The sequence below is a fragment of the Talpa occidentalis genome, unplaced genomic scaffold, assembly GCF_014898055.3.
Source record: "Talpa occidentalis isolate TD23 unplaced genomic scaffold, MPIMG_talOcc4v2.1 talOcc4.2, whole genome shotgun sequence".
Lineage (NCBI taxonomy): Eukaryota > Metazoa > Chordata > Mammalia > Eulipotyphla > Talpidae > Talpa > Talpa occidentalis.
Genome location: NW_023602073.1, coordinates 18,962,151 through 18,983,717, shown reverse-complemented (window position 1 = coordinate 18,983,717; position 21,567 = coordinate 18,962,151). Strand labels below are relative to the sequence as shown.

The 21,567-nt window shown below is 48.4% G+C and overlaps 3 protein-coding genes and 2 non-coding genes across 5 annotated transcripts; 4 read left to right on the top strand and 1 right to left on the bottom strand.

Annotated features, from left to right (window-relative positions):
• Nucleotides 1-2,795: 2,795 nt before the first annotated feature.
• On the top strand, nt 2,796-2,866 carry TRNAG-GCC (transfer RNA glycine (anticodon GCC)). Its single transcript has one exon. It is a non-coding gene; the product is annotated as a tRNA-Gly (tRNA).
• Nucleotides 2,867-3,243: 377 nt separating this feature from the next.
• TRNAM-CAU (transfer RNA methionine (anticodon CAU)) lies at nt 3,244-3,315 on the top strand. Its single transcript has one exon. It is a non-coding gene; the product is annotated as a tRNA-Met (tRNA).
• Nucleotides 3,316-10,154: 6,839 nt separating this feature from the next.
• LOC119251847 (histone H2B type 1-C/E/F/G/I) lies at nt 10,155-10,608 on the bottom strand. Its single transcript, XM_037519141.2, has one exon. The coding sequence runs from the start codon at nt 10,570-10,572 to the stop codon at nt 10,192-10,194; it is 381 nt and encodes a 126-aa protein (XP_037375038.1). The 5' UTR covers nt 10,573-10,608; the 3' UTR covers nt 10,155-10,191.
• Nucleotides 10,609-10,856: 248 nt separating this feature from the next.
• Nucleotides 10,857-11,339, top strand: LOC119251837 (histone H2A type 1-D). The gene has a single exon (XM_037519133.2). It carries the CDS (start codon nt 10,879-10,881, stop codon nt 11,269-11,271), a length of 393 nt encoding a protein of 130 aa, XP_037375030.1. The 5' UTR covers nt 10,857-10,878; the 3' UTR covers nt 11,272-11,339.
• Nucleotides 11,340-12,405: 1,066 nt separating this feature from the next.
• Nucleotides 12,406-21,473, top strand: LOC119251864 (histone H3.1-like). Its single transcript, XM_037519156.2, has 2 exons — nt 12,406-12,751; nt 21,085-21,473. The coding sequence occupies exons 1-2, from the start codon at nt 12,423-12,425 to the stop codon at nt 21,416-21,418; spliced, it is 663 nt and encodes a 220-aa protein (XP_037375053.1). The 5' UTR covers nt 12,406-12,422; the 3' UTR covers nt 21,419-21,473.
• The last annotated feature ends 94 nt before the right edge of the window (nt 21,474-21,567 follow it).

Here is a 21,567-nt window from a genome sequence, read left to right as displayed (position 1 = left end):
GTGTTGATGTGGTGGATGGCAGAACCTATTTAGAGCAGGCAGGTTTGTGGGGCCTGGGGTGCCCTTCTCCCTGTCCTGTAACACTTTGATTTTGCTCCTTTCATTCCAGAATTGCCTGGCCCTATCTGCCCCTTTCCTTTGGTTTCCTGCCAGAAGGTGCCTCCGACTTCTAGGAAGCTTTTGTGCTCAGCGGCTCCAATTTGTGTTAACCTTGCTTGGGCATTTACCCACAGGGGACGGGTGTTTAATTGGGAAATTATTACCCTTTCTTCTCTTCTCTCTCTATGTACACTCTTGTTAAAGTTCTTTTGCACTGAGTAAGCTTTGTCTTTATGTGGTGGATGGCAGAACCCATTTAGAGCATGCAATTTTGGGGGTCTCAGGGTGCTCCTCAGTCTGCCCCGTAACAGAACTACCATAGACTCTGAAACTAAAATTAAGTACAAATGTGTATGCATACTGCCTTGTAGGGAGTGCATCCAGCTCTTTGATCACAGTGGTCAAAACTACAACAGGGGCCTCCCTGGTGGCCTAGGGGTTGAGTCTCGGTGTTATCACCACTATGGCCCGAGTGTGATCCCTGGCCAGGGAGTGACCCACATGGCACAGCAGACCTCTCCCGACTCGCCCACTGCTCCCCTCAGCAGTGTATTTCAGTCAATCTGCCTGTTCTGTTCCCTACTCTGTCTCTGGTGAATCCTCTCACCCCCACACCTCTGGCCTACACCCCAGTTCTTTAAAAAAAGAAAAGCATGCTAGGCCCAAAATGAAGCCTGTTTATGTCAAGGCCCACCAAGACACAATACCTAACCTAACTGAAATTTCAGCCTCACCCAAAAGTGGAATTTTAAATCAAATGAAGGGTGGATCTCCCTAGCATATCCAGGACGGGCCTTCCTAAGTCATGTCACTTTGTCACATTATTACAAATTGAAATCTGTCAAGGTCCTGCAGGCTCAGAAGAAATCTTTACCACTCTATTAGTTACTAGAAAAATGAAAACTGGGGGTATTAACTCAGACTTGGGGTTACCTCGAGAACTACCCTTTATGTTGGAGAGGCCTGTCTATGCAGCAGGGCAAACATCTAATTGCAGAGCATCTTCTCATCAAAGCCCCCTGACCCTTATTCTAGTACACACCCTCATTTTGCCCCAGTGGCTTTAGAATCTACATTCACGTCATCTTTCTTTGGAGGTGTAATTGATTTTGTTTTCTCCTGCTAATCTGTCTGATGTTAATTTGATTGCTGGACCAACCTAAGAAAAACCCAAAAGGCTAGGGGGAGATTTACTTCTCCTAAAGGAAGATGGCTTTGCCTGAAATGATCGTTCTTTTCTTGTCCATCCTCGTTTCTAACTATAAAAACCTTCCACTTTGTGCAGCTCCTTGCAGTGATTTTGTTTTCTAGATGAGATCCTGCCCCACACCTCAACTCTTTAGTAGAGAGCTCTAAATTTACTCACATGAATTTTTTTCCGAAGAATTTTATTTTTTGACACTGTTGTTACAGGGGTCTATGAACCTGCAAATTAAGAACCGCCCCCCTTCCCCCAGACTTTAAAGGCTGAGGGTCACAAACAGCAAGAGTGCCCTTGGCCTTGAGCAATGGTGAGCTTTTAAAAGTGCGTTTAACTTAAGTTTGATGCTCACGTTTGTACTCTAAGAGTTGGCAGAATCTCCCTAAAAAAAAAAAAGACAGGAAAATTTGAGTTTCAGAGGAAAATTAGAGCACGCTCTCGGTGTGGTGTCATCTGATTCTAATTCTATGGGAGTGATTTTTACATAACTCTAGATTGTAGTTAACAAAAAATTCCTGTCTATGGACTCGCAAATTATTCTGCGGGGGGGGGGGGGGGAAGGTCCCCTCCTCCACCCACTTCCCGTTTCAGTGGAAAACACCGATTTAACCTTATTTACAAGTTTATTTCACTATTCCTGATCAATAACGTGACGTCCGTTTCCGGATTCTGGTAATAAATACCACCTCATCAATTACCTCATTCATGAATTACATAAAAAAATTATTTTTATTTTTTACATCATTGTTCATATTTAAACAATGTTTGCTTTTTTCCCCTCTTAAATAAAAACATTTAAAAGGTTTTATAAAAACATTTGTATGAGTCGGAATTGCGTCTTTGATAAAAATTACCCTTTAAAGAGACCTTTTCGCTTCCTTTTCTTAGATTTTTTAATGTCCCCTCCATAAAGAGGCCAACCGAAACATAAAAGCAACCCGTGAAATTCCTGAATCCCCCTCGACCTCGCCTTTTTTTGGGGTGACCAGCAGAGACCAGGCCGGTGCGCCCCTCTTCTGCCCCCTCCTAGCCCTTCTCTACGATCCTCCACTAACTTTTCTTCTTCCTTCCTTCCCCCGACCCGCTCTTCTTCCACTGTCTCCACCAAAGCCAGCTCCCCACCCCGGAGCCCCCCACTTCCCAAGCTAACTAGGGAGTTAGGCATCCTGTCGGGGTCGTCCGGGATTCGAACCCTCAGAGCCGCGGAGCGTCGCATCAGGCCCCAGGCCCCCAAGCCCCGGCGGAAGCGGCGAGCGCGCGGGCGACCCGGGCGGAGCGCTGCCTGGGGAGGCGGAGCTGTAGCGCGGGCCAGCCGCCGCACGCCGGCCAGGATCCAGTGGGGCGCTCCGCACTCGCGGCGGAAAGGGGTTTGCTAGAAAGAAAGCAGGAGGCTTTGAGGCCCTGGTTAATAAACGAAGAGTGACTCAGAGACACTGGAGACCAGTGACGCGCGGGAAGAAATTTCTAGCGTTTGCAACAAGATTGGACTGTACCGGCATTGGTGGTTCAGTGGTAGAATTCTCGCCTGCCACGCGGGAGGCCCGGGTTCGATTCCCGGCCAATGCAGTGACAATCTTTTTTTTTTTTTTTCCCCCTCCATTTGAAATGTTTGAAAATGCTCCATTTTAGAAGTCGGATACTTTTCACATACATTGAACACTTGCTCGGGTCAAACGCTGCGTGATTCCAAGATGCGGGGCTGCCCCTACGGGGTGGGAAGGGCAAGCTGGCAACCGGCTGTTGTCCTCAGAGAAACATTTTGCGTTCGGAATATTCGGAGTAAAAGTCCTCTGGATTAAGTCTCTTTTTTGATGTATGAATAAAAGCAACAAGTAGACTCCGAGGAAAAAAAAAAAAACAATGTATTTTTGGTAAGTACAGTATAGCAGCACCTAAGAGATTATCTAATGAAGGTGTTGTTATGAAAGGCATTTACTGATGTTAGCAGAGTGGCGCAGCGGAAGCGTGCTGGGCCCATAACCCAGAGGTCGATGGATCGAAACCATCCTCTGCTAAGCAGTTCTTTTTCAAATAACACCTTCCTTGTAAAATATAATCTGAGCAGATTTTGCCTCTCTGCTAGTGAAAGCTTGGGCCACTGCACGTTAAATATTCTCATGTCAAGAAAATTTTGAAATATTTAGTTCACAAATCAGAAAGGATCTTGTTAAACCAGTGTTTCAGAGAGCAGACGCTACTTATGTTAGACCTATCAGCTCACAGGCCTCCATCTCAATTAACATATTGCAAAGTGTAAACTTTACAGTTCCAAAGGCCCACATACAGCATATTTGAATTCTAGAAATTTTGTTAAAGGGAGCTTGGAATATTTAAAGTCACAACTTTCCTCACAATCTATTCCCCTTCCTCCCCTCCTTTTTCTTTCTCAGCACTTATTTCTAGGTGGTATTTTACTTATTTAGTATTTTCTCCTCTAAGGGATGCAAATGCTTCAAGAACTGAGATTTTTATCTGTTTCACCACTGTGGTTGCTGTATTATCTAAAACATGGCCTGGCACATGTAACCATCTAACACACCGGTGAATTTGTAAATATGTTTAAAAATAAAATTTCTAATACACCAAAAACCAACGTTTAACATTATTTTTCACTTTACTTCTTTTACCTTTTACTTCTTCCAGGGCATCCTCAATCCTAGCCCCTTTTCAGGGCAACTCTATTGTGGATTTGATGTGCATTTCTCACCTTTTTTTAAATGAATAATTTTTATGTGCAAGAAGGTTTCCATTTAAATAAATCGTTTATTTTTAAAAGAGAGAACACCCACATAAAAGACTTTCCTCTACAACACTGTTGATATTAATTTTATTTCTATGTGTCACCTATGACCAAACACACAAGAACACCTAATATTACACAGATGTCTGGAGTGGCAGACTCAAGGACTATCTATATTTGATTTTTATTGTGTTCCAAAATGTGTTTACCCAAGGTCAGATGCAGTCAGCGGCTGTGTTCAGGGTGGGATGGCTGTAGATGAGGACCTGTTTCTATCAACCTGGCAATAGAGGTTTTAGAGATTCTGGCATTAAAATCTCTTCGTGGACAGCATTGAATTTTTTTTTTTTTTTTTTAACCACATGGAAGTCCCATCACAGTTAAAAGCCACAGTGTTCAGTTTAGGTGCAAGGTGAGATTCAGCTCCTCTTGCTGACGAATTTGCCCTGGCAAATGCCATTTTCCTCGTAGGTGAATTTTAAAGCACTGTTTTTCATAATAAACTTTCTAATCTCACAGATCACCAAAGGCACATGGGTTGCCAAGAAACACAAAATGTTACTATTTTCTTCTGGGTTTTATTTAAGAAATAGATTTTCTCAGTGTGTTCTTGGATATTCTAAGATTGGTCTTGCCAAAAATTTTAAGTGGGCAGCTCCCAAAACGTCCAGAGCAGGCTTTTGTCAATATGTGTCACTTTGGTATGTGGCGCTAAGGTCAATCAAGGCCCTGCAGCAACAAGGTTTCCTCAAATGAAGTCAGCCCCTCCTCAGGGGAGACTCCCTACTCAAACCCCAGGCCCCATCCCTCCCTTAGCACTGGATGTAAGTCTCTGGTTTGTCCCATTCACCTTAGAACTTACAACCATGAAAATTCTCCACATGCATGCAGTCACAATTGGTTTTTATCTCCTGCTAATTGGCCTGATACTAATTTGTTTGCTCCACCAGCCCAGTGTCCCTTGGCCACTGTCTTTTCTGTGTTGTTCACTAATTGTATTAAAGTTACCTTCCATTAAAGGTCTTATATGTTTTGTCTTGATGGATGTGGCTGATGGCAGAACCTATTTCTGGCAGGCAGGTTTGGGGGCTTGGGGGTGACCCTCTCCCTGCCCTGTAAGAGAGACCTGGTCACTCACATCCAGTTGGTTTTGCACTTCTGCTTAACCCTAGTGAACATTCTGGAAGACTCCAGAAGAGTGGGGTTATTCCCATGTCCTGAAAATACCATAATCACTTTTTTGAAAAGGTGGGGGAGAGGGAGGAAATTTTAGAGACCAGACCACAGAAAAGCAGGTAGAGAGAACTGTATCACCACAAGGCAGATGGAGCACAACTAGAAAAGAATGAGCTTGTTTTCCCACATAACTTTCCCACCCACAATAAACAACTCCAAACACCTTTCAACACATTGATGTCACTGCTGGTAGCAAATGTGAAGAATTTGAAATTTTTCTTTCAGTTCCCCTTTTTTATCCAATTTATTAAACTGGCAGCAATAGCGCTCGAACGCCTGCTGTGGTGTGGACCTGGGCTCTGCCCAGAGGACTAGGTGAGAGGCAGCTTCTCCCCAGGAGGGTGTCGAGGAGACTGGGGGATCCAGGCACTTGGGCTCTGGTGGCAGGACACGTGCACTGGACAGCTGGCCGCAGGCAGTCGTCTCTGTTCCCGTGCGGACACCCGCAGCTGTGGGGTGAAGGCCCTGATGAGGAATGAGGACATTTTCTGTTTGGTCTGCACCATGTTATACATTTTGTATTCATTACCAGTATTGAAAATTTAGAATATTCCATATTAAAATGCGCACCCTCTTGAAAACTCACTGCCCTTGGCCACTGTCTTTTCTGTGTTGTTCACTAATTGTATTAAAGTTACCTTCCATTAAAGGTCTTATATGTTTTGTCTTGATGGATGTGGCTGATGGCAGAACCTATTTCTGGCAGGCAGGTTTGGGGGCTTGGGGGTGACCCTCTCCCTGCCCTGTAAGAGAGACCTGGTCACTCACATCCAGTTGGTTTTGCACTTCTGCTTAACCCTAGTGAACATCTGATGTTTCTCCTCTGGTTTAGGGAAAAACACAACTGTCTCTTCAGCTGCAGTATAAGCTAAATGAATACATTTTTAAAAAGACAGTTTGGAAGAGAATCTTGGCATCGAAGCATGGAAAAGGTCCTTGAGTGCTATTATGGAGTGGCCTGTGTTCCCTCAGCATTCCCATGTGGAAACTGCCAGGCCTCAGGAGAAAATTCCCCCACCCCACTAGGTTCTTCGAAGGTTGATGAAAAGAGAATGATCCACAAAGAACTAACCCCAAAATAAGTGTATTTGGAGATAGGGCCCAAGGGGGTAATGAGGTTGAAGGGGGTTATAAGCAAGTGGCTGATGTCCCTTTGAGACACAGGGCAAGCTAGGAATTATGCAGTTTTAGGGACACTACAGGAGGGGACCTTGGAGAATTGAGGAAGGCTTCAGAGATAAGGGCAGCAAGAGGAGTGTAACCAATTCCACTAGGAAAAACAAACATCCCACGACCAAGGACAACATTGTTAACGCTGGTCCTGGTTTCCTTTAGGTGGTAAAGGGAGGCAGAGATTGGAGAAATGGAGAGTGGTTTAATTTATGGACACATTAGAAGGGCAGCTGTTTAACTTCAATGCAGGGATGTTCATCCAGAGAACTGGGCCATAAAGATGCAACAAATGGGGAAAGAGAAAGCTGTTAGATAAGGAATGTGAAGATCCCCCACTCAGTAGCAAATTAAGTGAGACAGCCGAGAACTAACCAATCACAAAGAGACTGGTGGAGCTTTAGAATAATGAGGGAAAGAAGGTCTATATTCCCTGAGACACGACTCCACTTTGGCTTCCTTGCCCCTCCCAGGCCTGGTTCCCTGGCCTGGGAGTCCCCACTTTATTTCTGTTCTTTTTCTCCTCAATAAACTTTTTCTTTCTCTAAACAAACCTGCCTCTTCTCACTTGCTTGCCTGAGCATCTGCAAAGTTCCTGCTGTGGCTTCGTGAGACACCAACCCGTGGGGGTCTAGCGGCTGGGACTCAGCGCTGCCCCTGCAGCCTGGGATCCATTCCTGGCTGGGAAACTAGGCCTGACAATTCCAGCATCACCTTTAAGAAGAGGAGGACACAGCAGCTGACTACCCACAGAGAAGCAGGCCAGGCAACGATTCTGAAGGCCGCAGGGAGTATGCCAGGGAGAGAGGACCCCAGAAACCCAAGCTGCCAACCCCTTGATCCTGGACTTCTAACCTCCAAAGGGTGAGAAACTAGGTTACTGTTGCTTAAGCCATCCGGTGGGGTGTTTAGTCGTGGCGTGTGTCAGGCAGGAGGCAGGGTCCGGGTAGTCTCAGCAGCCCCATGACACGGCCATTAACTCAGGCTGAGTGAGGCCTACTGAGTTATTATAACACAGGAAGCAGCATTTTCCCCACTGGAGAAGGGAGGCCAGGTCACCCACACTCTGACTGTCCCTGTCTCTAAGAAGAAACCACACTCAAGATCTACTTTAGATAAAACAAAGTTTTCAATACTTATTAACCCTCTACGCTAAAAATCCCTTCAGGGAAGCGATACAGAATCCATCACGACTGCAAGAGGTCACAGCATAAAGAAATACAAGTTCCAGAGAGTGAGCCCTAACATGACGCTGCACTAAAGCTGCTTAAGGGGAATCTCCATCCTCTTCTCAGGGAGCAGCAGAGCCCGGTGCTGACTCCCTCATGCTGAACTGCAAGAACTTTAGTGAATTCTTGCCTGGTACTTGCAAGCATCTAAATAGATACTTTGGATTTGGTTAAGCAGAAACTGTTCAAGGAGGACGAATATTTGGAAGGGAAAGGAAATAATACCTGAGAAGAAGACAAGAAAAGTCAGACTCAGAAGGGGCGAGAGAGGGACTACCATTTAAGGTGGCGAAAGATCTGCAACAGGAGGAAGGTTCTCAACTGTAGCTTTGCTGTTCAAGCTTGGAGAAATTGCTATTTAGTCACATGATATCCGTAAACAGAAACCCTGGGGTAGCTTCAAAAAACTGCTTGGCAAATCATTTTGCCGGTTAGGTTTACAAAAGCCATTAAGGTACTTATTTACTTTGAGGACCAAAACTAGAGGAAGAATGATGCGATTATTTTTTTATTTATTTTAGGGTACAGAATATTTTGGGGTTTGATTAAAAAAAAAAAAAACAAACTTGGACAGCTGTGACCAGATCACACCACTCGACACGACTTCCTCTCTCGCTCTTCTCGCTGCCGAGTGGCTCCAGGAGAACGAACTTAAAACTAGTGGCTAAAGAGAGGCAGAAGCGATAATTCTGCTCACCCCTGACCCTGTTGACTGAGAGTTGAAGGCGGGAAGGAGGCATGTCCACGGCCTGTGGGAAACACGCCTCGGCGCTGCGCTTCTGCGTTGTGGCCACAAGGTGGCAGGAGAGGACAACATTTCCAACCCCGCCGCCGACGGGAACTCAGACCACGAGGAGGAAGGAAAAAAATCAGCCCAGGACAGTGAACAAAGGGAGGAGGGGGTGACAGAATGCAGCCGTGTCCAGGAACAGGGTGAAATCCGAGGGCTCTTCTCCTCCAAGTAAGGCAGCTGGAGGGTTGGCGCTGCCGCCAACCCCCAGATCTTAAAGATGGGGCACACTGAATAGTGCAAGAAAACTTTATTTTGGAAAAGTGACGGGCAAACCCACATAGTTTGGACCCTGACCCGTGGTCGCGACTTCCTTTAGGGGGTCTGCTGCTGTGACAGGCAAGACTTCGTCCCAGATAAAACCCACACCCACACCTTCAGGGCAGTGACAACAGAGAAAGGAAAAAGGTGATTTAGAAACCCGGAGAGGGACGGCGGGTGGGGGTGGGGGGTGGCGATTTTGTAGTTGTTGTTCAAAGAAAAAATATTTCTGACACCGGTATTTCCTGAGAGGGCACGACAGGGCGGCAGAAAAGGTTAACGCATTTAGCGAAAAAAAAAAAAAAAAAAAAAAAAGAGGATTTAAGCGCTATGGAAAGACGCATGAGAGGGAGAATAGAAGGATTTTCGCCGTCGTACCTGGAAATCCTCCGCCCCTGGTTTTCCCAGCCAGCCACATCTTCATTCCATCTCTTACTTCTGGGCACTTTCCAGGAGTCCGCGTCTCTTTAAATACTGCGTACTGAGAAAGAAACTTTTTTTTGCCCTAGACTAAAATAACCCAAGTCAAGCCTTAGTTCCACGGCAGCAATGCAGGTAACGCCCCGCGGCTTCTGATTGGGCAGAAGCCCCGTTTGAAAAGCCCGCCGGGGCTGCGAGGTCCTAACCGGGGGCTTGCAAACCCCAGCCCTCCTCGGGCCTGCCACGTTGCCCTCCCTGCACAGCCCGTTTCTACGCCTCCCGAGTCAACACTGCCTTTCCCAGAGTTCCCGGTCCTTGTCCTGACATTTTATCCGTAAGCCACTTGCCTGACCTTTCAATATTCCGTCTGAACTTTGGTATAAATCACAACTCACCCTAATCTCTCAGAAGGGCGGGCAGGGCTGAGGCTCAGTGCGCAACGGTTAGTTGTGGGACATGGGGACCGACAGGTTCACTTTTCTCTAGGGATCCAACAGCCGAACACAAAACCTGTACAACTTGCAGTTCTCGGCTCCAGAGCCCTGGGCAGCCTCAGATAACGCCAAGGCAAAATCTTACTTTGCGGAAAAACCCTCCGAGAAACGCACAACCCAGAAAACGGGTTGTTTGGCCAATCGCATCCCAGGCGGACTTTACTAGCAGGGTTTCTGCCCACTCAGAAAGTCGGGCCCTTACCAGCTTGGCTGCAATGAAACAAAGGCTTGACTTGGATTATTTGCAGCCTAGAGTAAAAATGAGCTTTTCAAAAGGTGTCAGAGAACGCATAATAAAGCGCTTGACACGGCCTCCGAACACTCAGTAAATATTAGCGCAAGGCTTAACTTCCAACCCTTTTCCACGCCTGCCAGCCCCCCACCCGGCCAGGACCACGCTGTAGACGAAGGCAGCCGGCCACTTCTCTGCAGGTGTGGGTGCCCTTTATCTACACTCATAGCAGGACAGCGCGAGTGCCAGTTCTCTTTGGAAAACGTGGTGGCTCTGAAAAGAGCCTTTGGGGCGCGGCCGGCCGGGGGCTGCGCGGGCCTCACTTGGAGCTGGTGTACTTGGTGACGGCCTTGGTGCCCTCGGACACGGCGTGCTTGGCCAGCTCCCCGGGCAGCAGCAGGCGCACGGCCGTCTGGATCTCCCGCGACGTGATGGTCGAGCGCTTGTTGTAGTGCGCCAGGCGGGACGCCTCGCCCGCGATGCGCTCGAAGATGTCGTTGACGAACGAGTTCATGATGCCCATGGCCTTGGACGAAATGCCCGTGTCGGGGTGCACCTGCTTCAGCACCTTGTACACGTACACCGAGTAGCTCTCCTTGCGGCTGCGCTTGCGCTTCTTGCCGTCCTTCTTCTGCGCCTTGGTCACCGCCTTCTTGGAGCCCTTCTTGGGCGCGGGCGCGGACTTGGCCGGCTCAGGCATGGCGAGCAGCAGATGAAAGAAAATGAAGCATCAGAGCCCGGCGGCACCGCCTTAAATATACAGCCTTATGTAAATGAGGTAGACTGGCGCTGCCCGGTGATTGGTGCTTCCTCTCCGGTGACGCCACCGCGCCGGCTTCACCCAATCGACACACGCATGCCCCATCGTCGCGCCCCCATTGGTGCAAACGAAAATCTCAGAGTGGCCAATCGCACAGCTCTTTTTTCGCGCCCCGCCACCACTATAAGTAGCTTAGGTCGTTCTCGCTGGCGTGAGAGTCCCGTGCGCGCTGATATTGTGTACGACATGTCCGGACGCGGCAAGCAGGGCGGCAAGGCGCGCGCCAAGGCCAAGACGCGCTCGTCGCGGGCCGGGCTGCAGTTCCCCGTGGGCCGCGTGCACCGCCTGCTGCGCAAGGGCAACTACTCCGAGCGCGTGGGCGCCGGCGCGCCGGTGTACCTGGCCGCGGTGCTGGAGTACCTGACGGCCGAGATCCTGGAGCTGGCGGGCAACGCGGCGCGCGACAACAAGAAGACGCGCATCATCCCGCGCCACCTGCAGCTGGCCATCCGCAACGACGAGGAGCTCAACAAGCTGCTGGGCAAGGTGACGATCGCGCAGGGCGGCGTCCTGCCCAACATCCAGGCCGTGCTGCTGCCCAAGAAGACCGAGAGCCACCACAAGGCCAAGGGCAAGTGAGATGTGGACTCACCCTTGAGGAAAACCCCAAACAGCAAAGGCTCTTTTCAGAGCCACCCACAATTTCGGCGGAAGAGCTGAGCACGCGCTGCTGAAACTTAACCACAAATTCCTGGGATGTGTTGAATTAACGTTACCTGCGCTGCTGGTTTGTACCCAGCATGTATTAGAAAAAACCATTTATTTCGTACTGTCCTTGAGAACAGGAAGCATTTCTCTCCTCCTCACCAACGTGTTATCCTAGAAAATTTAAAAAAGCAAATTTCTGGTAATTACTTGCTCAAGCCAATATGTTAAGTAAATATTACGCACTTTTTGCTTATTGGCAGAACTTGAATGGTGCATTCGTGTAAAGACATAAGAACTTAAGCCCTATTACAGGAAGGCCGTCCTTGATCTATGTAAACCTCTCATTAGTCCGGGGGTGTTAATTAAGGACACAATTTACGTATTAAAACTGCAATTAGTATTTTATTGCATCAAGATTAATGATGTCATAAACACGAAGTGGAATTTAGTCAAACACATGAGAAGTTTCCCATTCCCACATTACGCTGACCTAACGAATGCGCCGATGTTTCACACAAAAGTTGATTAAAATTTTTTTCCTTGTTCTATTATTCTTGCAGTCATTAGAAGCCATCTTGATATAGTTATGAAACAAAACTACTTTTTTACAGAGACTAACAAAGGCACCCACCTTTCACCTACCCTTCACCCCGCCCGGGAAAGGGGAAAACCCCTATGAAAATGTATTAAAGAAAAAAAAAAAAACTTTCCAAATATTAAAAAAAAAAAATGTATTAAAGAAAATATGAGGCGCACATTAGCACAAATTCCGGATCAGAGTCCTTTTTCATGCTGGAAGCTTAACGTTGTGGCGGAAAACAGTAAACTCCCACAGAATGGAATACAGCAGCAATTCTTTCTTGTGGAAAACAACAACAAAAAAAAAAACAAAAAAAAAAACACCAAAAAGCCAGGAAACCGCGTCGTTTCGGGGGAGGCAGGAAACAAATCAAGACGGGATTCTAAGCCCACCAGGGCGCGCCTGCGCACTTCTGTCCAATCAGGAGCGGCGCGTCACTATAAAGCCCGGTCCCCGCGGCGGCTCGGCAGTCGCTAGTTCCTGAAGCGCAAGTTCCCCAGGCATGGCCCGCACGAAGCAGACGGCGCGCAAGTCCACCGGCGGCAAGGCGCCGCGCAAGCAGCTGGCCACCAAGGCGGCCCGCAAGAGCGCGCCGGCCACGGGCGGCGTGAAGAAGCCCCACCGCTACCGGCCGGGCACCGTGGCGCTGCGCGAGATCCGCCGCTACCAGAAGTCCACGGAGCTGCTGATCCGCAAGCTGCCGTTCCAGCGGCTGGTGCGCGAGATCGCGCAGGACTTCAAGACCGACCTGCGCTTCCAGAGCTCGGCCGTGATGGCGCTGCAGGAGGCGTGCGAGGCCTACCTGGTGGGGCTGTTCGAGGACACCAACCTGTGCGCCATCCACGCCAAGCGCGTCACCATCATGCCCAAGGACATCCAGCTGGCGCGCCGCATCCGCGGGGAGCGCGCGTAAACTCGCTGCTCTCTCCAGCCTGCCCGGCCTGTGGGCCCTTCCTCCCAAAGGCTCTTTTCAGAGCCACTTTCATTATCACTGACTGCAGCTGTCACTAGGTTGGTGTTCAGAATGTGAATTGGGCGCCTCTTGGGGAAAAGTGGGGCTTATGGTAATCGGGTTTGTCTCAGAAGATGGCGCACAAGGTTGGTATGAACGCCACGCCATCTCCAAGCACCTTGTTGACTATCAAAACTTAAGGTGCTGAATAGTTGCTAGATTAAAAAAGCACCGTCCGCACAGAAAGTGGGTCCTTTGACTTAAGGCAGGAAAAGAACTTGGGAGTTTACACCATTCCATTTATCATATAAATGTAGGAGCAGAGCTGGCGCCCCACCCCCGCCTTGCGAGAGGAAGGTGCTTTCCACGATGTCGTTCCTCCATAGGTTGACTTAACTGTCCGGGGTCGCAGGCGGTGGAGAGCACATGGGTGTTGTGTTAGCTCTGGCAGTGATGTAGTTTTGCCTGGCATCGTATCGTGGATAGAACTCACGTTTTCAGAGACTTGGTGTTTAAAATGCAACTTCATAAAGAACAAAAGGCTGGGATTTGGCTGGAACTGTAGCTCTTTGTCCAGAAGGCTGGCTAATGCAGACTGAGCCTTTTCATTCAAAAAAGAATTGAGTTTCTTGTTTAGCAATAACACCTGGTAAACCTGTGGGAGAAAGATCTGAAATGCTTATATTTTCCATCACACCCATCCCAAGTATTGGTGTGAAGTAAGGAAACTCACCCTCTGGTTTTATCAGCCTCCAGGAGCCTGATAATACAGGCACCTGCCATCCACATCCAGTTCCAGAGTTGTGGCATAATGTGGCGTTCCCTGAGGCAGAGACAGACCATTTGGGGTAGTAACACACTCACCTCACCTAAGGGTCTCCCTAGGACTCATCCCTTGCCTAATACACACACATTAAATCCTAGTGCCAATAGGAAATAGTGTTCTCCCAAATCTGAGTCTAACTTTTAAGTCAAATTTTGCTCCATTTTTTTCTCCCACAGAATAAACATGTCATTAGGTCAGAGAATTTTCTTTGTTCTGTTCAGTTTTGTTCCTAAATAGGAAAGTCCATACACACGGGAGGTGCTCATTAAATGCTGAGTGAATGTACTGTTAATTTTAATCAAGATAGCATCTGAGCTCATCCCAACTCAACCTTACACCTTTTATCCCAGATATGTCCCTACTATTTTGATTGCCATGGTGAATAGATCCATGGTATTGACAATGAATATATAAAGCTCTAAAATTTCTAAGCTATTTTCACATGTGTTTGTATGTGAGCCTCATAATAGTCCCCAGTGTATATTACACAAGATATATATTACTCCCTTAGTAGCTCTGGAAAATTCTTTCCCAAAACGGGGCAAAACTAGGCCAGTATCCGTTTAGTATTCTTTCACAACCCAGGATGAGAAAGAAGTGATTTGGATAAGCCACCAATGGGTGTAGGAAAATAAAGGAGAATCAGTTTAAGAACCAGTTGGTGCAGAAAGGTCTGTTAACCTTTCACTGGGAAGTCGGACATAAGGTGATTCTAAAGTCTTCCAACTCCTCAGCAAGGCTCGGATTTTAGTCTTCTGAGATCTGTACTTCAGAAACCAAGGGTGCTGTGGATAATTGAGGATGTTTTCTTTTCTTTCTTTCTTTCTTTTTTTTTTTTTAAAGATTTATTTATTTATTTATTTATACAAGCACTGGGTACAGTCAGAAGCCCAGGAGGGTGAGAGAATTCACCAGAGCCAGAGCAGGGAACAGAACAGGCAGACTGATGAAAAACACTGCTGAGGGGAGCAGCGGGAGTGGCAGGAGAGGTCTGTCGCACCATGTGGGACCCTCGCAGGTGGCTGGGGATCGAACTGGTGCTGCAGAGGCTGCGGGCAGCTTTGCAGCCCAGGGCTCAACTGCTGTGCCACTAGGGGAGGCCTGAGGATGTTTTCTATGTGTTCCCTTGAGCTGGTTACTAACTGGCCACTCATGGACATCTGCGACCTATTTGCTGTCTGCAAATCCCAGCAGAATATTCCTTGACCACCTACAGAGCATAGCCCATATGTCAAGGTAGGCCGGGGGATGCCTACGCTGCTGATGACCTGATTATGTGACTATCTCCATGGTGGACTCGGATAATTCTGCCTGTGATAACATCACATTGCTGATACAAATGTCTCTTTTTTATATATATATATAAAGCTCTATTTACTTTATTTTTTTAAATTATTTTTTATTTATTTATACAAGCACTGGGTACAGTCAGAAGCGCGGGAGGGTGAGAGAACTCACCAGAGCCAGAGCGGGGAGCAGAGAAGGCAGAAGGACCGAAGTACACTGCTGAGGGTGTAACAGGGTGGTCCCCAGGAAAGGGGGAGGTTCCCTGCCCCACCCAAGAGAGGGTGGAGCTGAGCAGGAAGAGGAGAAGCTGCAGAAGAGACTGAGGAAGGAAGGAGCAGGATGGAGCCAGAAGGAGACCTGGAGTTGGGGAATATAAAAATAAAATTTAATATTAAAAAAAAAAATAAAATAAAATAATTAAAAAAAAAAAAAGAAGGAGACCTGGAGGAGGCGCATGGAGCCTAGAGACACGTAAAAAAACTGTGCTTGTCTTTTGGTCGTGGACGGGGTGACACAGATGTGGGTGAGATCCGTGGGGAGGTGACAATGGCAGCTTTTATCTTGATGTTGATTTTGCTCTTTTCCTTCGGGGCTTGTCCGGTTGTTTGTGACCCTTTTCTGTGGGTCCCCACTGGAAGATGCTTTAGACTTGTGGCAGGCTTTGGGGCCTTGTTCTGGGCCGATCCCATATGGATGGAGTTTTACCCACGAGGGGACGGGTAACTTTAGGTGCTTCATTTAGAAACTAGACTCTTTGCCTTACCTGTATTGTTTCCTAGTTTTATTAAAGTTCCTTCCCATTAAAGTCTCCTATGTTTTGTGTTGATGCGGCGGATGGCAGAACCCATTTAGAATAGGCAGGTTTGCGGGGTTTGGGCTGCCCCTTTCCCTGTCCTATAACAAGGGGAGCAGCAGGTGGCAGGAGAGGTCTGGGCCCCATGTGGGACCCTCCTCCGGTGGCCAGGGAGCAGCTGGGGATCAAACCGGTGCTGCAGAGGCTGTGGGCAGCTTCGCAACTCAGTGCTCAACCGCTGCGCCACTGGGGAGGCCCTACAAATGTCTCTTGACGTAGGGTCACAGTGTCTCCTTCCCTGTCCCTCATAAAAGTTTGTCCCCCACTCCTATCCCACCCTCTGGACTTTATTCCTCATACCATTGTGGCATGATCAGCTTTTACTAGCCAGTGTGCTTCAATAAGTGGTACAAGGACTTCTGCTGAAGTAGCAGAGTCTTGCCTTGCAAACCTGCTCTACAACTGCTGGGTCCCGCATCTGGTTCCTGCTGCAAAGCAGCAACAAAGTTCCTGTCACAACAGTTTTATATTTGTAGGCTAAGTCTGGGCATAGAAAAGTCATTTTAGGAAATGTCCAGAAATTCCGTAGCTAGCATGATGTAAGTGGCTCAGTCAAAGCACTGTTGAGTGACTGGAGAGAAGGTCATATGAAGGACGCTGCTTCCTGCTTGCTTGCTCTTGGGGCACTAGCTTTGGTGGTGGTGGGGGACCCTTGCTGCCACGCTGGGGGCACACTCAGGTAGCCCTAGTGACACAATTACGAATGACTGGTCTCTCAGATAAGCATTAACAAGTTTGTCTTTCCCATATTTCTTGCAGTTTCCCCCTTGTTTGACAGGTTTGTCTGATTGCATTCCAAGGAATAAGAAGTTAAACTGCAGTTGTTGACAAAAGCAAGCTGGCGCCCACCTGTCTCTGTGCTGACCCCTTTTCCCTCCCCTTTGCAGACCCTTGCCCATCTCTCTTTTTTTTTTCCTTTGTATAAATACCGCTGCGTTCTGCCCAAGAACAGGATGGTGGTCTTTCAGACATGGGTCTGCTGCCCTCCTCAATAGCCAACAAATTAAACCACTTTCCTTTTCCTCAAACTCTGTTTCCTTTTGTTGACTGAGGGAGACAGAGGCCAGTGTCACTAGGAGAGGCCTGAATAGTGAGAAAGAGGTAACTTCTTAACAGTCCAGAAACTCCCAACAGCCCTGAGAGTGAAACATCTCAGGCCACAGTGAACCTCAGAAGACTCGGCCCCTGTGGACAGGGTGACTCTTCACTTGGTGAGTGAACCTGGACCAGAACCATCTGTAACAGGGTGGTCCCCAGGAAAGGGGAAGATTCCAGGTTTCCTGCCCCATCCAAGGGAGGGTGGAACTGAGCAGGGAGAGAAGAGGCTGCAGAGGAGACTGAGGAAGGAAGGAAGCAGGAGGGAGCCAGAAGGAGACCTGGAGGAGGCACATGGAGCAGAGAGACATGTGAAGAGACTGCGCTTGCCTTTTGGTCATGAACTGGTTAGAACAAATGTGGGTAAGAGACCCGTGGGGAGGTGACCATGGCGGTTTTTGTCTTGATTTTGCTCATTTCCCTCCAGACTTGTCTGGTTGTTGCTGATCCTTTACTGTGAGTCCTCACTGGAAGATGCTTTAGACTTGTGGCAGGCTTTGGGGCCTTGCTATGGGCCAATCCTGCTTGTGTGGACTTTTACCCATGAGGGGATGCATAACTTTGGGTGCTTAATTTAGAAACTAGATTCTTTGCCTTTCCTGTATTGTTTCCTAATTGTATTAAAGTTACTTCCCATTAAAGTCTCATATGTTTTGTGTTGATGTGGCGGATGGCAGAACACATTTAGAGTAGGCAGGTTTGTGGGGTCTGGGGTGCCCCCTCCCTGTCCTGTAACACATCCAACCACACACTTGCTGATTCCTGATCTTCAGAAATTATGACCTCTTAAATTTGTCCTTTTAAATTGCTAATGTTTTGGGTGATTCATTCACAACAGCAGCTGATGTGATAGGAAATAAACAATAGGAGTTATCAGCAACACCATTGGGGTTCAGATGATGGGGCAGAGTGTGTGAGGTTCTTGGGTCCCTCTGAGAAAGAATCCAGCAGATGTTCCCATGCAGCAGCACATTGCAAGTTTATTAAGGAAGGGAAAAAAGCAGACACCTGCATAGACACAGGCAGACATCTTTAAAGGACACGAGTTGAGTTTTGACAGAGTAAAGGGTACTCTTTGATGAAAGTATTGTGGAATGTATCACCTTGGAGTCAGGTTGGATTTGTTTCCATAATTCTCTCTGCCCCCACCCCAGGCCGATAATCTTTTCTGACCACACCTCAGATTCCTGGAAACTTCCATAACAGGTTTAGGATTCATTCATCCTCTCTGCTCCTACCTCTGGTGTTGTCCTTTGAGATCTCCCATCCTAAATTTTTCTACTCTCAGCTTCCATCAAACCCACTGAGATGAGATGAACATGGCCCACAGCTCTGCACCCCAACATGGGGAAGTCTGGGTTCACAGGAACTTGCTTTAGTCATTGCCCCACCATCGCAGGATTTTCTTTGGCTGCTATCCAGAGAGACTGGGGACCAGAGTTGTGAAGGAGAAAAAGTGCTCACTTTACACCTCTGGCTACTTCTTAGGCTGGTCAAGCAATCAAATCCACATCAGACAGATAAGTAGGAGAAAAAAAGAGATGAGTGATGTATGTACATATGGGAAGTCTGCATAGACAAAGACTCCAGGGTCAGTGAGAAAAAATGGAGTTATATATGGCCAAGGCACAAAGGAAATCCTTCTCTTCACCACTGGTTCTCCAGGCTAGCAAAAAATCAAACAGAGGCCTCCCTGATGGCAGAAGGGGTTAAGACCCAGCCTTTGAAGCTATCCATGGCAGCTGCAGCATGGATTCGATCCTGAGCCCTGGAGCTGCCCACATGGTGCAGAAGAGCTCTCCTGACTCACCCGCTGCTCCCCTCAGCAGTGTACTTCAGTCAGTCTGCCTGTTCTGCTCCCCACTCTGTCTCTGGTGAATCTTCTCACACACACCCCCCACCTCACCTCTAGCCTGTACCCCAGTTCTTGTATGCATAAATAAATTAATCTTAAAAAAAATCAAACAAGCACTACTCATTGATAAGAGAAAAAACATATAGATGTTTAATAATGATATATAACTTGCTATATTCAGGGAAGAGATCCAGCATGACTTGGCTTTAGATATCACCTTATGTAGCCTCACAGGGGACAGAGGGAATGAAAGGGGAAATTCAGCCAGGGAGTTCATTGGGGAAAACAAAGGTGCTTCCACCTCCTCCTGCGAAAAAAGGGGGATTAGGTCTTCCTGAGATAGAACCTTACACAAAGAAGTTTAGCCTCCACCCAGCATTTAGACCCCTCCCCCAAATCAAGCATTTGCCAGGCATGTTTTGGGGTGGCAGATTTTTGTTCCCTTACAATATCCTGAACCAAGGAATAGATAAGGGCCTGGGGCTTCCAGGAGGATGGAGGAACCTTATGTGACAGGAAAAGGGTATCTCATCTGACAGATGGGAGGCTCTATCACTAGATGTTTGTCCTGCCCATATAGTTTGGTTTTTCTCCAACAGAATGGTTCCTTTCTGGTAATAACACTAGTTCTAGGCAATACCCCCAATTTTCATTTTTAGGTAATGAAGGGAGTGGTGAAAGTTTCTCTATAGCCTGCCAGGCCTAGATTGACATCAGCCTGAAAGAAATTCACATACCAGGTGGCACCTCATGGAAAGGCTTGTTCTTGACAGCTTGCGGAGGCCTATTCATGAGCAATAAAATAAAAGTAAAACTAATTTTTCCTGTATTCAACTTAGCTCTTGACTGAGAGTCCCTTGTAATAAAAAAGTTAAAGTGGGAAAAAAAAACAACAACCCACATTTAATTCCACACATAGATATGGGAGCCCTAAAAACACGAGACTCAAAGGAAACTAGCAGGGGAGGCACAGGGGCCCCGAGCTCTGGGGAAGAGAGGAATGCAATTCACAGAAGAGGTAATGTTGGGTAACAAAGGTTTGTCCTACTAAGCAGACAAGCCTGTTGAAAAAGATTGATAAAAAGTTCTCTTGCTGTCCAGGCTCGAGTTTACACAGTGATGGGGGAAGAAAAAAAGCCTTTCCTGTGTCTGCTGAGGTTGGATTTGCCTTCAGCTCCACATGCCAACCAAGGCTTCATGGGTGGCACCATTTACTTCCTTCCAGTGTCACCTGGGGAAATTAGATTACATAGTGAAGGCCAGGCCTGTACAAGATGGGATCCTGTTTTGCACCTACGGTAAGTTGAGAGGTGTTTCTAAGAACTTGGAAACTGAGTCGTGGAATGATTATTACTTTAGAGGGTAATCACTCATACATTTGCAATATGCAGGGCGGACATTGCTGATGCTTGGGAAGAGGGACTGGGCGGGAAAAGGCAGTTGCCAAGGACAGAACCTGATCCTTGAAGACAAGCCCGGCCAGGGGAAGGTCACGCCCAATGGCCCATCAGACACGAAGAGGGAAAGCATTTCTTTTTCCTGGAATAAGCGCCTCCCTCGCCTTCACATGATGCACTTTATTTGTAAATTTAAGGCACAGGATTTCAGGGTGACATCTCCCAGTTCAACAAAGAAAGGGCATGTTTGCTTCCTTGTCCGCTCGCCAAGGCTATGGCAGACATAAGCTGATTTCCCTCAGACTTCCTAAAGTGCCTCCAGGTGAGGAGAAGAAAACAGGAGTCAGGACTCCCACAAAAACCGCGGCAGTGGGGAGGTGAATGAGAGGAGGGAAGGCCACCCGGTACACGAGGGCAAAGAAAAGAGAAAACCAACTCTGGGAAAGGCCAGAGCCCCACCGGAAGCTGTCCTGAATCAGCCCACCCGAACCGCATCTCGTCATTGCTCAGACTGATTAAATGAGGTTTCCACAGAAATCGCTTAGGATACGAGAAAGTTCTCGAACGCCGCGGGCTCGCAATCGCGGCTCCTGGGCAGAACTTGCCGTTCCAGGGACGAGGCGCCGGCGCCGTCGGTGCCGAGAGGCGCCGGTAAAGGCAGGACGAGCGGACCCCGAGGCCGCGCTGGGGGGAGGCGCGCGCACAGCGGTGTCTGCGGAAGCGGGATGAGGAATTTCGCGCCGGTTTCCTCTCAGACCCAGGAGCTGACGCCCCGCCCCTCCCATGCCCGAAGACGCGGGCGGCCGCCGGGGCCCCGAGCAGAGGCGGTTTGTGCGGCCGGTTCCCAAACAGGTCCGACGCCGCCCTCTATAAGCGCGCGCCGCCGCAGCCGCGGCCAGTTTGCTGTCTGTTCCCTTCAGCATGTCAGGTCGCGGTAAGGGCGGGAAGGGCCTGGGCAAGGGCGGCGCCAAGCGCCACCGCAAGGTGCTGCGCGACAACATCCAGGGCATCACCAAGCCCGCCATCCGCCGCCTGGCCCGGCGCGGCGGCGTCAAGCGCATCTCGGGGCTCATCTACGAGGAGACCCGCGGGGTGCTCAAGGTCTTCCTGGAGAACGTGATCCGCGACGCCGTCACCTACACCGAGCACGCCAAGCGCAAGACGGTCACGGCCATGGACGTGGTCTACGCGCTCAAGCGCCAGGGCCGCACCCTCTACGGCTTCGGCGGCTAAACTCTTGCTCGATCTGTTTTCAACGCAAAGGCCCTTTTTAGGGCCACCCACTAAGTCTATTAAAGGGCTGTAGACATTGGTTTCCTGTAGTTACAGTGTGGGGGGTATCCATGAAGGGAGGAACAGGGTGCAGCTGATTTGGGAGAGGG

Excerpts from the sequence above, each read along its gene's own strand:
- LOC119251847 (XM_037519141.2), bottom strand. The coding sequence starts at position 10,572 with ATGCCTGAGCCGGCCAAGTCCGCGCCCGCGCCCAAGAAGGGCTCCAAG.
- LOC119251837 (XM_037519133.2), top strand. The coding sequence starts at position 10,879 with ATGTCCGGACGCGGCAAGCAGGGCGGCAAGGCGCGCGCCAAGGCCAAG.
- LOC119251864 (XM_037519156.2), top strand. The coding sequence starts at position 12,423 with ATGGCCCGCACGAAGCAGACGGCGCGCAAGTCCACCGGCGGCAAGGCG. Across the intron at positions 12,752-21,084 it reads CTGTTCGAGGACACCAACCT|TTTGCTGTCTGTTCCCTTCA; the intron begins GTGCGCCATCCA and ends AGCCGCGGCCAG.